At 39.6% G+C, this 16,739-nt stretch overlaps 1 protein-coding gene across 5 annotated transcripts in view; it reads left to right on the top strand.

Moving 5' to 3' along the window:
- LOC121300722 (transformation/transcription domain-associated protein) overlaps positions 1-16,739 on the top strand; it is an 89,869-nt gene that overhangs the window by 35,779 nt on the left and 37,351 nt on the right. For all 5 annotated transcript variants that reach the window (XM_041229455.1, XM_041229452.1, XM_041229454.1 and 2 more), the window contains 13 exons: positions 689-888; positions 3,256-3,377; positions 4,160-4,373; positions 5,007-5,186; positions 5,549-5,695; positions 5,853-5,972; positions 7,667-7,954; positions 8,362-8,499; positions 8,807-8,919; positions 9,035-9,170; positions 11,267-11,458; positions 14,963-15,158; positions 15,878-16,143. In XM_041229455.1, the coding sequence (XP_041085389.1) occupies positions 689-888; positions 3,256-3,377; positions 4,160-4,373; positions 5,007-5,186; positions 5,549-5,695; positions 5,853-5,972; positions 7,667-7,954; positions 8,362-8,499; positions 8,807-8,919; positions 9,035-9,170; positions 11,267-11,458; positions 14,963-15,158; positions 15,878-16,143 (2,312 nt within the window). The remainder of the gene's footprint in view (positions 1-688; positions 889-3,255; positions 3,378-4,159; positions 4,374-5,006; positions 5,187-5,548; positions 5,696-5,852; positions 5,973-7,666; positions 7,955-8,361; positions 8,500-8,806; positions 8,920-9,034; positions 9,171-11,266; positions 11,459-14,962; positions 15,159-15,877; positions 16,144-16,739) is intronic.

Here is a 16,739-nt window from a genome sequence, read left to right as displayed (position 1 = left end):
TTGATGCCAAGTCTGGGATTAGAAGGTGAAGGTGTGCAGTTTGTAGTGAAAACCACTAGGTGGTACCACAAGCGAAAATGTGACACTCCTTTTAAGGCAAGCTTTTTGTGCGAGGTGGAAGTGATTATGCACTAATGTTATTCCATTTGAGAAAATAAGAAGCTTTTGTTTTTTAGTTTGAGTATATTAAGGGACTGTCTTAATCAGCATTGGGTTTAATTTCTGCTTATAATGATTAGAAGAGGTTAAGCACCTTGTAATTGCTTATTTGGCATCAAACAGGGTCTTTGTTTTTAAACTATTGCTATAATTCTCCATTAGTCTGCTTATAGTGTCTGCTTGATGTAACGCAATACAGTAGAATTCCTGTGTTGCCACCAACAAAAAAACTGAGTGAAACGATCAATAGAGCTGGCCATAGTAAATGCAGCTCTGCAGAAAGGGGCTGGCAGATGGTGATATTAATATTTACTGAACTGCCTTGGTAGAAACTTTTTGCTTTCTTAGATATTTGTATGGGAAATGTCCTGATATTTTGATAATTCTCCAGTCCTTCCCTAGCTCACCTCATTGATAACTATGGTCCGGGGGGGGGGGGGGGAAGGGGGGGAGTTATGGGAAGCTATTCTCAGTGGTTGGCCCGGCCTTGTTCACTGAAGAGCTGGCTGTGCTTGTTTCCTCGTGACAGTGACCAGCGAGCTGGTGATGCTGAGTCTGGACTTGGTGAAGACGAGGCTGGCCGTCATGAGCATGGAGATGAGGAAAAACTTTGTTCAGGTCATCCTCACCTCTCTCATCGAGAAGTCGCCCGACGCCAAAATCCTGAGGGCTGTGGTGAAGATTGTGGAGGAGTGGGTCAAGAACAACTCCCCCATGGCTGTCAACCAGGTACACCATTGCTGCCTCCTGCGGGGGCTAAGAACAGGGGTGTTGAGTTACTCTCTCAAATGCATGGACATGAAAAGTGAATGGGGAGCAATATCAATTACATTTTTAATAAAACCAATTGATTTTTTGATTTTGCGTTATAATTCATACATATGTAAATATCGCGGCTCACATGAATAGGTGGTTTTGGATCAGATGATACAGACTACGCAGTCTGATTGATTACAAGTTCCTGTTACGCTACAATCGAGTTTGGATTTAAAAAAAAAAAAAAAATTGAGACACTGCAAGCTTCTAACTCAGGCATTTTTTGTATTGAACATTTTAATGCTGTCGTGCTTAGTGGTGCAATCGGCACTTGAAATTTCGTGTTTGATTATCGTACAGGCATTTATCAATGATAATCGATGCATTGACCATTTTATTTTTCAAAATAAAGAACATACATTCGTTTTTTTTAAGACGATCCAATTATTAAAAACGCCGTTGTGCAGAATAGTCAAGTTGGAACATTTCCGATTTATTAAAAAAAGAAATACAAAGGACTTGTTTAACAACTTAAAAGAATGCGTCTGCATCAGATGTCCCTTTTAACATTGTAATAATATGAAAAATACTATATTATAACAGGTTATTTGTATCTGAACTGTGGTTGCTCATTACTGTTAATATTTTATGTCCAAAAGCCAAGAAAAAAAAACAAAAAAACATTAGAATTAATCTCACAAATCCTGATTAAACTATCGTACTGAATTCAGTTTCTTTTTATATAATATTGCCATATATTCCAAACACAACATGCCTTAAAACAAAATAAGGTAACCAGTAGATTTGAATGGATTTAATACAAAACAAACAAACAAACAAAAAAAAAATTTATTGCCTTAATTTTGAAATCAAGAAAACGTGAATACAGTAGGGCTACTTCTGATTTGGCTTGTCAACGTGAATGTAGAGTGTATCCTAGCAACGCGCTAATCTATTGTACTAGCACTGAAAGAAGCACACTCTCAAACACTCAGGGTTTTAATGCAAGCCTGCAACAGGAGACTTCAAACCGGGTTCTAATTTGATGCATCGATTCATGAATATGTAATCGAAGCTTGGGAAATTAAGGAAAGAAGACCAGTAATCGATGCATCGATTAATTGTTGCGCCCCTAATAGTTCAACTTTGGATACTACGTTATTGCATTGTTTCATGTTGTTTTTTCTCACTGAACACTCCGATTTCATACTTGGAGGTTATGTAAAGTCATTTTCTAGTGGCCTGAAAATGCCAAGTGATTAATATATTTAAATGTAGTGACGTTTTTTCACCTATGGGTGTGGTTTTTCATGATGTGCTTTTGCACTGCATACTGTAGCTTTAGAGTTTTAATGTCTGTTTTGTGAAAATATTTCAAATGACAAAATAGTGGACGTACTGCAGCAACTCTGAATTGTATTTCTCCAGCCAATAAATATGTTCACTGCATTTCTTGATTCTTTAGCGTGGCTGTGCTGTGATCTACCTTCTGAATTTTGAGCATGCCTGATTTGTAAACGTAGTCTATCTACCTAATGTCAGTAATGACTGTAATTTCACGCCTGCCTGAGTAACCCCCCAAACACACACTTTTGCTGTAACGACAACTTTACACCCCCTGGGTGTTGACTATCACTTCTAAATGAAAATCCCTTCATCATTTAAGCCTATTAGACTGAGGGTGTGGTGCAATTGCATGTTCTAATGAAAATGTATTAAAGGAAAAGGTGATTTTAGCCACAGTCTGACATGGCTTTACTCCGTAGCACCTGATGCCAATTTTTAAGGGAGCCTTTAAACATTTCAACTCAAAATTCTAACAAATCTTAGGGCCATTTAAATGCAATGGCTTGAAATCATCTCCCAAGGCAGGCAGCATGCAGATAGGAGCTGTAGCTCACAATGGGATTCGTACTAAAAAACACATTTTGTTTAGTTAACATTGCTTCTGCTTAGCGTTCATTAAGATCTTGTGACCTTTTAATGTAGAGAACAAGGTTATACTTCCTGATGAAGAGCACCCAGATGGAAAGAAAGCCTATGAACATTCACACAGGGACACTTGCTTGAATATGAGTAGCTTGCTTTCTCAATATTATACATAAAGATATCTATTATAAACTTATTGTAATTCAATCTCATTAGAGTTCACTTATGAGACTTTGGATGCACACATTCCTAAGTCAGCATTTTGATTTGGTTTTGCTTTAAAACTTTACTTTGAAACCCTTTGATAAGACACTTGACTCATTTGAAGTGGGAAGGTAGAACAGATGCATGAAACGCGTAGCGATCTGCTATCCCTCAATGCAAAATCAATCATTTCCTTGCTCCATGCAGATGCCAAATCTAAGGGAGAAGTCCATTCTGCTGGTGAAAATGATGACCTACATTGAAAAGCGCTTTCCAGAAGACCTTGAATTAAATGCCCAGTTCTTAGACCTCGTTAACTATGTCTACAGGTAATTGCAGCAATCAATCAAAGGGCATATTATATTGCTTCTTCTATGCAAGTGTATAATTCGTCTTCCGGTTATGAGAAAGTCTCCTAGATAAGCCTAACCTAGGTACAACATCCACAAATGTGAGGTTAGGTGACACAGTAGCTGGCACATTTGCTTATGTTAGAAGTGTTTTGAGTGCTTCTTATATTTTCATTACATATATAATAAAGTGTCTTCTGTTAGCTGAATGTATTCTGAAGTTAATCCAGCCCTGCATTTTGATTGCAGTGCAACCCACTTGAAGTTATTACCATATAGCGTGCTCTCTCTCTCTCTCTCTCTCTCTCTGTAAATTAAATTAGATGTCTCTGACCTTTTTGATAGTAGCACATCTCCTGTATCTATAATGTAGTTATCTTCTTTTGGGGTGCTGATGAAACATGAGATGGACAATCTGGAAAGTGCCTGAAATTGGAAATAACTGAGCACATTTTAGCAGTATGTTTTGTTAAGTTAATATAGTATGATGCCCATTAAAACACAACCGATTGTGTAGCCGTTTTTGACAAAGGGCTACACCGCTCCCCCTCTACTGAAAGCATATTTCTCAAGCCTGCTTCACATTGTAATATAATCTGATCACACATGGAGTGTGTAGAGTCCTTGAGGTGGGGCATTATAAATGAGACATGTTAAAGTGTTGTGCTATGGGGTGGAATCTGTACTATATCATGGAAGGTCAACGGCAGTGTCTCTGTTCGACTGGCTGGCGTATCTTCTCATTCCCATCTCCCCTGCAGGGATGAGAATCTGTCTGGTAGTGATATCACCTCCAAGCTGGAGCCTGCCTTCCTGTCTGGGCTGCGCTGCTCCCAACCCCTCATCCGGGCCAAGTTCTTTGACGTCTTCGATGGCTCTATCAAGCGACGGGTCTACGAGAGGCTTCTCTACGTTACCTGCTCCCAGAATTGGGAGGCCATGGGCAACCATTTCTGGATAAAACAATGCATTGAGGTATTCAGATTTTATAGCAGTCTTGCGGCCTGGCAACCGAGTGTATCTATCATATATATCTATCTATATATATATATATATATATATATGCTGCTTCCCATTTGAAGCTTGGCACAAAGTTACTGATTTATAACACTCCAGGCTTCCTAATCATAGCTGACATATTGAAATGACACAGGTTGGGTCTTTAGCAACAAGGGTGGTAAGTCTTTATTGATTGCGCACAAAGGTCCAGTCGTCTTGATGCAGTGGGCTTTTTTACTGTGTTTATATTAAATACCAGGCATTTGTCTTGACCACAATCAACACTGCTGCCTGCTATTTAATAATGAATGTGGATTTGGAACATCGTCTGCTTCAGCAATTTCTCTCTCCGAGAGAACTAATCTTATCATTAAACAGGCAGCTTTTGTTTCAGTCCCCTGTTTATTAAGTTATTTGTCTTTGTACGATAGTCCATTTACTTGAAGTTTTGTATGTGTATTGATACTACTGTAGGTAATTCATTTCCACATAGCTAATATACTGACAAGGCTCTATGAGAATTCTTAAATTGAATACAGTGGGATTGAGTGCAGCAAATTAAGTTCCCCCTGTTGTATTGGTTTTCTGTTTGTTCCCCTGTTCTCACAGCTGCTCCTTGCTGTGTGTGAGCGTGGCACCACCATTGGGACGAACTGTCAAGGGGCCATGCTGCCGTCAATCACTAATGTCATCAATCTGGCTGACAGTCACGACCGAGCTGCCTTCGCCATGGTAACACACGTCAAACAAGAGCCGCGGGAGAGGGAGAACAGCGAGACCAAGGAGGAGGTAATACCAACGCTCACACTGTCTCTCCTTCAGCTTCTTATTTACCAAAACAGAGATACGGCTTCGGCTTTGACACAAATGTGCTGTCCTTCACCTGAGAAGCCTGATCATTGTGTTTTTCAGTGCTAAGATTTAGCAATTTGCTTGTCGGATTTGACCAATTAAAATAGGACATCTGCTATGATTTAGATCAAAAGACCCAATCGCGCTGTAGCTAAAGTGTGTGCTGCATTACATTTCAAGGCTTATCTGCCTTGGTCTTTATTAACACATTAATTACCAGTGTTCCTGACAGTCGTCATTGTTCAAAATACTGCCTGTGTTCCTGTCCTTGCATGGCTAATAGTCCCTGTTTCCTATAGGATGTGGAGATTGACATTGAGCTGGCTCCGGGAGACCAGACTAGCACTCCCAAAACCAAGGAGCAGGCGGAGAAAGATGCTGGGAACCAATTGCACATGCTGACCAACAGGCATGATAAGTTTCTGGATTCTCTCAGAGAAGTAAAGGTCAGTTTCTCAAAGTTATTGCTGCATAAAACTGAGATGACTTTTAAGAATATTACAGCAGTTACATAATTTGGCCACTGGTGGGTGATGTGTGCTACTGGCACATCATCAAACACCATATACTAAAATGCTGCCTTTTTTTTCTTCTTTTAAACAGACAGGAGCCTTGCTAAACGCTTTTGTCCAGTTGTGTCATATTTCCACTCCGCTAGCAGAAAAAACCTGGGTCCAGCTTTTCCCCAGACTCTGGAAAATCCAGTCCGATCGGCAGCAGCATGTGAGTATTACCGGCTTTTTGAGCTCATTAGTATCTGTGCAAGAATATGTAGAATGTAGGTAGTATAGAATTATCAAACCTGTGAATTCGGTGGCACGGAAATAAACTGCACTAAGAAACTGTACCTAACACAGAGTTTTAAACCACTACTATGGGTGAGATTTTATTTTACAGCCTGCCTTAAGGCATTGATTGTCTGGTTGCTTTTTAATCTCTTTTGTAATGATTTGAAAGCTTGTGGGGGATGTCGGGTTGACATGACTGTCTGTTTAGCATGTCTGACAAAGACAACAAAAGGGCAGACCTTTGATGTTCAAAACTGAGTTAAACCAGCGCCTTTCTGTAGGAGTTAAGACTGGGACCAGTGGAACACGTTCTGCAGAGAAACGTCACTGAGTTGGCCGTTTAATCAGACTGTGAACTGCTTTAATAGACATTGCTGTACAGATAGAGCACCCAGTGACTGAAACAATGTAACCATATTTTAAAATAATGAAGTTGGTTAATGGAGATCTCCTTATTATAGATACCATCAGGAAAACCATTTTAAGATTTAAGCTGCTTGTTACAGTTCTTTAACTTTTTTTGTTAATGTCATTTGCAAGGAATTACACATTAAATAATTAGGTTTTCTCCCTTGTGGCACAAGGTGGGAATTTTAAGGAAAATTATTTGTGTAGCCGTTAAAACACAAATGCCTTTCCTGTTGTTGCTTTCATTGAGGTACTTTGGGTTTGTGGTTTCCAAGGATAGAGGCAAAAAAAATCTGCATGTTTGAAAAGTAGGTCACAGATCTATGCTAATGTATTTCTCATCTCCCCTGTTGAGGTCTGTGCTGGGCTTTTAGAAACAACACTCAATATTAAATACACTTAAATAAGAAATCAGAAGCCTGCCCTTTTAGATTTGACAGCACTGGTAATGACTCTCTGTATAAACAGTGCAGCTGTTAGTTTGCATATGCCTGCTCCTGAATTGGTACTCATAGATGAAAAAACTAGAGACAAACAAAAATGCTGTGTTAAGGGTGTTTTTTTTTTTTTGTTTTTTTTTGAGAATTGTAAAAAAAGGTATTTCTGTTTGTGTAGGATACGTGGTACAGATTTGCTTGTAGCTTAATGAATTATTGACCATGTTCATATTCAATAAAAATGCTTGTTTTGGAAATTGAATGAATTTGTGCGAAGTGATGCCAAGAAAACGATTGGCTCAAGGCTTTGTTTGGAAGACCTCATTTGTAAACCCGTAGTAGGTATTCAGTAAGTCTGCATAGGTAATGCACTGATGTACATGGTAATAGTGCATAACAGCCTGGAGGTCATGGTTCCACCTGGAGTGCTAACTATACAGTTGACCTGTTCGTAATTAGGGGCAGGTAAATTCAAGAGTAATAGGACTAGGAAATGTAGCAAGGCTGCCTTTTCTCTCTGGAGTCCTGGGTTCAAGTCTGACTGGTTTGGAGGTCTGCGTTTTGCATGAACAGTAGCTAATTAACAAAATCGCCACACAGTTTTGCAGAGGTCCGACTGTCAAGAGTGATCCGTCAGGTCAGAATTCATAAGTATCTGTGGTAAAGTAACAGGAAAGAGGACCTGCTACATTGGTATTTGGGAGGAGGGCAGGGGGATAGTTTGATTCAAATGTACGAATTGAATGTTTTATGTGTCGTCCCCCCCCCCCCCCCGCTCTTGAAGGCGCTGTCTGGAGAGATCAGTCCGTTCCTGTGCAGCGGCAGTCACCAGGCACAGAGGGACTGCCAGCCCAGCGCTCTCAACTGCTTTGTGGAGGGCATGTCCCAGTGCGTGCCGCCCATCCCCATCCGGCCCTGTGTGCTCAAGTACCTGGGGAAGACCCACAACCTGTGGTTCCGCTCCACGCTCATGCTGGAGCACCAGGCCTTCGAGAAGGGGCTCAGCCTGCAGATCAAAGCCAAGCAGTCCACAGAGTTCTACGAGCAGGAGAGCATCACCCCGCCGCAGCAGGTCCGCTACAGCCACCGTTTTAACCACGTTTTTTTAACTGCGTTAGAGAAACCACATGGATCGTTAGTTTCTTCACTAAGCCCGAAACCAGAAAAGCTTTTACTTTTACAATGAAGAATATTTTCTTTTGCTTTCAGTTTTTTATTGTTTTGATATTGTATTTATATACTATACTGAATCTGAATGCTGTTTTTGTTTTTTAAATGTCTGCCTTTTAAAACCTACCCATTTTCCTAAAAGACATGCCTAAAAGTTCAGTGGATGATTTGGGTAAGACGCACAGTGCCCTCTTAGTATTGGAGGTTTGTATTGGCATTGAAGTGCAGTAAAAGCAGTGATATTTTGTGTTTATCGATAGATCCTTTCAGGAGACCCTTACATTGCTCTGTTACTCTAACCCTTTGAAGGAGATTTTGGACTCCTTGGCTGAACTCTACTCGCTCCTGCAAGAGGAGGACATGTGGGCAGGGCTGTGGCAGAAGCGCTGCAAGTTCCCCGAGACTGCCACAGCCATCGCGTACGAGCAGCATGGCTTCTTCGAACAGGTGCGTTTGTTTACTGTGAGCCCTTGTGGCTAGAGAGAGAGCCGTTGATCTGCATTTAAACATTGTTGACGAGAGAGCTGTTTATAGATTGGTGCGGAATTTAAAAATTATACAACTGAAACATTTAAATCTATTTTAGTGATCTAAACTGTGATACTCTATAATACTGTATTGTGCCGGATTTCCACTGCTTTTAGTTTTACAGTAAATAAATACATCCTCAGAACAAAGTCATATTAGTCTAAAAGACCGTAAGCATCAAGGAGGATCTGTTTATGCCATGAATGTTGATCTGTTTATTTTTAAGGCTCAAGAAAGCTATGAGAAGGCAATGGAGAAAGCTCGGAAGGAACATGAAAGGAGCAACGCCTCTCCTGCCATCTTCCCAGAGTACCAGGTGTGGGAGGATCACTGGGTGCGGTGAGTGCCGCATTCTTGTTCCTGGTCTATATGGAAACAAACCTGACTCCCAGCACCTACAGCTTTAGCATTTGTACACAGCTAACTTAAACCTCCCCCCATCCTTTTTGCGTAGGTGTTCGAAGGAGCTGAACCAGTGGGAGCCCCTGACAGAGTATGGCCAGTCTAAAGGCCACACCAACCCCTACCTGGTCCTGGAGTGTGCTTGGAGAGTCTCCAACTGGGCAGCAATGAAAGAGGCCTTGGTGCAGGTAAGGGGCAAAGGCAAAGACTCTTGTTCAGTTCTACTGTAGTTGGCCATTAACTTGCTAGGAGGTGGTGGTTCTATTCATCCTCCTTACACACTTTATCCCTTTTTATACAGGAAATGGATAAAAAAGTCTGTGCCACGATAGCAGGCAAACAGATATTAACAGAATCTTTTTTTCTCTGTTTTAAGTACATCTCTTTTTGGTGCCATGATGCATTAGAGTGCATTATCTCTGCCCCCCCCCCCCCCCCCCCCCCCCCAAGGGAACACACACTCTGTTCTGGCCCTATTGCCTTTCACTGAATGCTGCGCACTTGCGGATCACTTAACCTTCCGCTACTGTCCTTCCCAAGGTTCCACTCTGGAGAGTTCTTGTCTGCAGGCTTTGTGTACTTGATAAATGAATATGTTTGTGAGCCTTGCCTTGGCTGCCTTGAAATCTACTGGGGATACACTGAATTTACTGCGGTCTAGTGCAAACATTGCTGGCTTATTGCTGGTTCTGTGCAATTTACATAACTGCCTAATAAATAAGGCTGCGTATACATGTTGCTGATGCGTTCTGTATTTTGGGGAAACTGGAAAAAACTAGTTACAGGGAACTTGGTTACATATTAAAAGTAACACATATATCAACCCATTCCCAATGTGAATATATACAAAATTGTTTAAGATGAGGATTTTGTTGCACTTACTGTGAACCCAGGTTCATTTGTTCAGATAAAAAGAAAACTAGACGTAACAGACTTAAGTATTGTCTTAAAATATGCAGTTATTCAAGGTAGTCTGCAAAATCCATTGCAGTTTCCACCCAGGGTGACATTTAATTTGTCCACATTGTAGCCCACATTATTTTATTTTTATTTTTTTTTAATCTAATATTTATGGATCAGTCCAAACATCTGCTTGCAAGTGATGTGTTACTCCAGATAAGCTCCCTATAACATCTGGAAGGCACACTGTTGTGACTGTGAAGCAAGTTTTAAGGCCTTGAGTTTGAAGCAGGTAAAATTGATCAAACCTGACAGGTTGTGCTGATGATGACTTGCGCTCTGAGTAAAAGTGACAGCAGCTGGTGATGGGCAGCTAACTTCAGGCTGCGCTGCCTGGAATCCCATGCTCTGTAATGAGGCATTGACTAATGCAGTAAAGAGGAGCACTGAAAGCATAATCAGCCCTTCACAGGAGCTGGCTGAGGGAGCCCTTGGATCACTTCTGAACTTAACCCTTTGTCCCAGTTTTTAATGTCACATGTGGTCTAGATTCTAGTTTTAGATTTGGTGAATGGTGAACCATTCCCCTGAATTGTACGGCTGCTTTAATAGTCAGTGATTATTCTAATGTTTTAAGGATTTAGGCTATGGTTACCTTGTAAAGCAGTGTTTTATTGTCCTGGTAGTGATATATATCATCTACTAAAATGTATTTGTTTCTTAATGCATCAGCATCCATGTCCCTATGTTTGGTCAGCATCTCTTTCTGAAGGATTATATCCCTTACATATACACTGGCTTTTAGTTTGTGAATAAATGGTGTTTTAACTAAAATTACAAATCGTTTGCCTTAAGAGCACATTAGCAGCAATCTCCTAGTTGTACAGTCAGTAATCAAGAAAAAGATCAGCAAGTTACAGCAGTGTTTATACATAACTGTTTCCCTGTTTTAAAAAAAAAAAACAAAAAAAAACAAAGCATAAGCTAAATTTAAAGGAAGGATATAATAAGTACATATAAACTAGTGTTAATCCGAGTGATCCTACATGCACCCAGGTTGTTTAGTGACATCTGCATTTTGGTTTGTGTGAGATGAACAAAAGAGGCACTGTTCTGTGTTTGGCAAGGAATATTTCTTTCTTGGTGATGTGTGCTGAATTTTGAATTATTGCCTGGTCCTGAAGGCGTTTTTTTCATTGTGGATCTGCATGAAGGGGGTGTGCCTGAAAATACTGTATCCATTCTGCAAGCATTTCTTCTGTACCGCAATTTATAAATTTGACCATGGGGTACGAAGGTCATTTTAAAAACATTACGCTCCAAGTGATAACTAGTCAAGCCAGCAAAAATTCAACTAAATAAACCAACTTTTTCCTACCACTAGGTGGAGCTGAGCTGCCTAAAAGAGATGGCCTGGAAAGTGAACATGTACCGGGGCTACCTGGCTATCTGCCACCCCGAGGAGCAGCAGCTGAACTTCATCGAGCGGCTGGTGGAGATGGCGAGCAACCTGGTCATCCGGGAGTGGAGGAGACTGCCTCACATCGTTTCTCACGTGCACACCCCCCTGCTGCAGGTGAGAGCACAGCAATACACACACAGCAAGCATTCTGAATACAGCTTCATATATCCTAACCAAAAAACGTGTTTGACGTCCTGGCGAGTTGCAGGTAACATCTAGTCCGTGTTAATACATGTCTTCACATTTCCTGTCAGAACCGCTGAAACTGCAGGACAATAGATAAAGGCACTTGGTGACAGTTGCAGAGTTGCAGGCTGCATGTTTTAAATGCTGTATGATGTCATTAGAATTCACTGCTGTGTTCTCTTGTACTGAACTTCTACACAGTGCAGTGAACCACTGACTGAGTAAGGAGCTCTGTATTCAGTATAAGGCGGCACCAGTGGTGGTCGAGGGTGATTTTAAGGGAAATTGGTTTGATCTAAAAAGATGTCTGCACTGGGAAAATGAAAAAGACTTTGACGCAGTCTGACTAGTTGTATTTGATGTAAGGTCTTGGCTAAAAATCTATATTTGTTTTAATCTTCCTCTCTTTTCATCTGCTATGACTTTTTTTCAAAAGATTATGTATTGTGATACAAATTCCGTGGCCTGATTTTGTAATACATTGAGTAAAATCTAATAAAAAAACAAAAGTAAATTCTGTCATCCTCTTTTAATGTTGCATTCAGTGCATATTGTGTTTCGTCAGTTAGCCAATGTGCTTTGTTATATTTTTACTTTTAGTTAATTCGTAAACAGAGTTTTTCTTGAGGTAATGTAATACTTAGCCACGAGGCGTTTTACAACAAGTCACTTTCACCTTTATGCTCCTGCATGAGTTCAGGCGATAATCATGAATAATGCATTGTTCTTTTCAACAGCCAGCTTTATTAAAATTAATCGTTAGCATCAGGGACTGCAAGTCTGACTGCTAAGTCATGAACATAATCTGCCACACTTAATAGGAAGGCTCAGAATGGATGTGCAGTATATTCTACTTGTGGGTCTGTCGAACTCTGAGAACTGCAGTGGAATAACTAGGATTGTGTTAAATCAGGGATGACTTGTTCAGCCTTTATTGAAATTAATATGTAGACAACATACCTTTCAGAAGACTGCACTATGTTTATCTTGATGTATGTTGTGAACAAGAAAGTTCACTTCTCTGTTTTGCCCTTGTTGTTTTACTTTAAAAAAACTTGTGATGTAACACTTCACGGACATATTCTTGCATAAAAGGGTTTTAAAAACAGTTCGGCAGGATTGCTTTTATCTTTTCAACTGAAAGAGCATAAAGTTACATTTAATGATTTAATATGTACACTGAAGGAAATCTACAAAATCTACAGTCTGGGCAAACAAATTTAAAAGGGAAAGACATTAGGAGGGAAACTACAGTTATGGAGAAGTACATGTAAATAAGTTTAAAAGTAACACATTTTATATCATTATTTTAGGGGATAGTCAAAGATTTACCCAATTCAGTTTAGTAATTTAATTTAAAATATATAGATATACAAAATGGCAATATCAATAATAAACAAAATGTGTACCAATGCATATTTTACACCCATGTGTAAAATATTTATACTCTATGCTGTGGAGTTTGGAGGAGGGGAAGGCCTGTGCGCTGCTGCAGGCTCAGCCCTCATGGAACCAGTGCAGCTGGGTCACATTCCATGCTCATACCAGGAGCAGATGCCTCTCATCTCAGGCATTGCACTTGCATGGGCACCAGCCTGATTGAATCTGGCTGCTTTATGTTGCATACAAGTGTGGATCTTACATCTTTTTACCTTCCCATTTAGTATTGATTGTTAACTTCAGATGGGTGTTATCACAGTGGAAAGGATAATACATGCATTTTGAAAGACTGCTCTAGTACTAGTAGGTACAAGATTAACTCTGATCTTAATCTTGCTCAATACACAGTACATTTCTCCAAGTCCTTTACTATTGCTATGCCTGTAAAGACTAATGAAATGATTCTTCTCCACTTTTCAGCCATATCTTAAAGACCCATTGAGGTAGCTTCTTCGTATTTGCATAACCTTTTCATTCGCTGTGGCATACTTTTAGATAGAGCATTCATACACAGCTGCATTCTATGCTTTTTCTCTTGTCAAATTCCACTTCAGGCACCGTCCAATAAAAATGAACAGTTTCCTTTCTGTATTTAGCCTTCAGCAGTCTCTTAAACTTAACCATATTCTATTTCTATAATAAGTCAGTAGAGATGAAACATCTTGTTTTTCCTCAGTGGAAAAAATAAAATCTCATTATTACTGTTAGAAATACCTTTCTGATATCCAGCCTCCCAGTTCTTTCAGTACAGTTGACTCATCACTTTATTGAGGGGGTTCTTTTATTTGTAAAAACTTCAGCGGCTGCAGACTCTGAACTCGAGGCTGACTCGGTGCAGAAACATGTTCTTCCGCAACAATCGGATTGTTATTAACACCTTTCCCCTTCCTCCTATCAGACCACACTGCTTTTTCTTTATTTTATTTTTTTTAGCAAATTTAAACAGACTGTTATGTTAAAACTAATAAGAGGCAAAGTTAATTGATTTTAAACTATTAACATTCTTTTTAAATTGGTGGATTTGTACTTAAGGACCAGTCATATAACATGCATTCAATCAAATTTGTAATAAGTTATTATCTTAAGTTCTAGTTAAAAATCCACTAATAGGTTGCATTGTAGCACATAGTGTTATTGCATTTAAGCCACACTGTGTTATAAATTCCACTCTGTTTTTTTAAAGCCATTTGAATTCTGAAAAGCACAAGCTGTATGTCTCTCTTCCTTTTAGAATGTGTTTTTCTAAAAGGTTTTCTGAGAATTTCCAATATAAACTATTGAAAAGACAGGGGCCGTGAGTGACTGTAGATTACAGCAATAAGTTTTGAGCGGCAGTAATTACTTTTCTACATCAGATACTGATTTGATTAAATACCTGCAAGAAAATTAAATTGACATGATGAATGGGAGCAGACAATGAAGGTTATAACACTGCATGAGCTGATGCTACAGAAATATTATATTGCCCAATTTATTTTGTTTCTAGAGATTTGATTTGGTAAATGTGGGTCTGCTTCAGGACATTTATCTTTTTAAGGCGTGGATTAGAATTGAATACAATGTTATCAGCTGACTACTCTTCTGTTTTTTCCTCCTACCATGTCAGGTTATTTCAGTGAGTGGTTAGGAGACTGTAAACCTTGCCCAATGCCAACAGCAGATTATATGAACAAAATTGCCTTTTCGTAAGCCTAAGCTCATTATTGGTATAAAAGGCTATTGTACTGCTAGCTTTAAGATGTTCTGCAAACATTTGGAAATGCACCTTGTATGGTGTCTACAAATTGTTGGAAGGTCTTTTGATCATTCATCATCTCAACAGACCTGGCATTTCCATTGAAATTCCGGGTCACCAGATCCCTATTCATCTAAAAGCCTTTGTCATGAACTCATGTGTTGTTGGTCTGCTCTAGTCTGATGATCATGGCCTTGCGATGAAAGTTTTGCTCTTTTTATGATCAATTACTTACCTATGCATTACTTTTTCTGCAGGCTGCCCAGCAAATTATTGAGCTCCAGGAAGCTGCCCAGATCAATGCTGGCTTGCAGCCTGCCAGCCTGGGCAGGAACACCAGCCTCCATGACATGAAGACTGTGGTGAAGACCTGGAGGAACAGACTGCCCATTGTGTCGGATGACCTGTCCCACTGGAGCAGCATCTTCATGTGGAGGCAGCACCACTACCAAGGTATCAGAATCAGCACAAGCAGTCCTCTAGAATGTAGTATTGAAGGAATAGATTTTTCAATTGGAATGTCTGCATTTATCTTAACCGCTAAGGTACACAAGAAATTGATCAGTTGTTCAATCAGTTCCTTCTTAAAATATAGAGTGACTCAAGTATCACAAGGAAACAGACAAGTTGGATGACCAGCTCCAACCTGTCTGTAAATTAGCATATATGTTGGTTTCCTTTGCCTGGTGAGATGGAGTACAGCTATGGCCAAAAGTTTAGCATCACCTAAAATTTTAGGATTGAGACATTTAATAAAATAAAAAAAACAAAACAAAACAAACTACTATATGAACATAATGTTGATCTTTTATTTAACATCACGTAGTCAAAGAAACTACAAAATGATAACTCAAAAGTATACTGGAAGCCATAATAATAGTACGGTATTTCATGTTAGATTTTGAAATGACAAGTTTTTGTTGTTTTTTTTATGTCGAAGTATATGGAAAACTACAAAGCTGTATTTAAGTGGTTCTGTTAAGATAACATTATTCAGCAAGTTTGACAATGACAAATGACACTTATGAAGGAAAATGTTTTAGTTCCACAGGGCGATGAAAAAACTTTTGGCCCTAGCTGTACATGCTCTTGCCGTATATTGTGGCTGAACTTTCACGAACCAGCAAAGCTTTTGTAACAAAGTAAAGTACTTTTTTTTTAAAACCCTGAAGCCATCGTGGCGGCCTATGAGAATAGCTCGCAGCACGACCCGAACTCCAACAACGCCATGCTGGGGGTGCACGCCTCGGCCTCCGCCATCATCCAGTACGGGAAGATCGGTCGCAAGCAGGGGCTGGTCAACGTGGCACTGGACATCCTGAGCCGCATCCACACCATCCCCACAGTGCCCATCGTCGACTGCTTCCAGAAGATCCGCCAGCAGGTCAAGTGCTACCTGCAGCTGGCCGGAGTCATGGGCAAGAACGAGTGCATGCAGGTACGAGCTGTTACACAGGGGCACAGGTCTCTTAATGCTCATTAAGGAGCAAGTAGTGTGGCCTATAATTTATGCACTCGTTTAAACTTTAGCATGAGACTCTGCCTTATCATAACATGCATACAGAGGGTTTCAGAAGTGTTGTGCGCCACAAATTAAATTGAGAAATGCTGCAGTACAACTTTTTATTTTTTTTATTATTGTCATTTATGATGAGCGATCATTTTTTCTATAATCTTCAATGTTTTGAGATCTTATGCATGGCGAGACACATGTATAATAACATTGTCCTGTGTATAATAAGCTTGATGACTGCTAGTCCGATTTTAAAAAACAAATTCTACCACCAGTACACACAAAAATATATTGGTAAAAATAACTAATTTTACAATTTCTGTTATGTCAGTATATAGTATAACAAATAAATAATATTCACCAAAACTGTAAATATAAGGCTGTAATTCTCAAGTTTCATGTGACACTGATTTTGTTTGTCACCATAAACCCTCAATACAATTAGTCTTATGCACAGATGGATGGATAATAATAATAATAATAATAATAATAATAATAATAATAATAATAATAATAATAAT

Source organism: Polyodon spathula, chromosome 26 (genome assembly GCF_017654505.1).
Source record: "Polyodon spathula isolate WHYD16114869_AA chromosome 26, ASM1765450v1, whole genome shotgun sequence".
NCBI lineage: Eukaryota > Metazoa > Chordata > Actinopteri > Acipenseriformes > Polyodontidae > Polyodon > Polyodon spathula.
The sequence above is the reverse complement of the archived record's forward strand: the minus strand, read 5'-3'. Positions and strand labels throughout refer to the sequence as shown.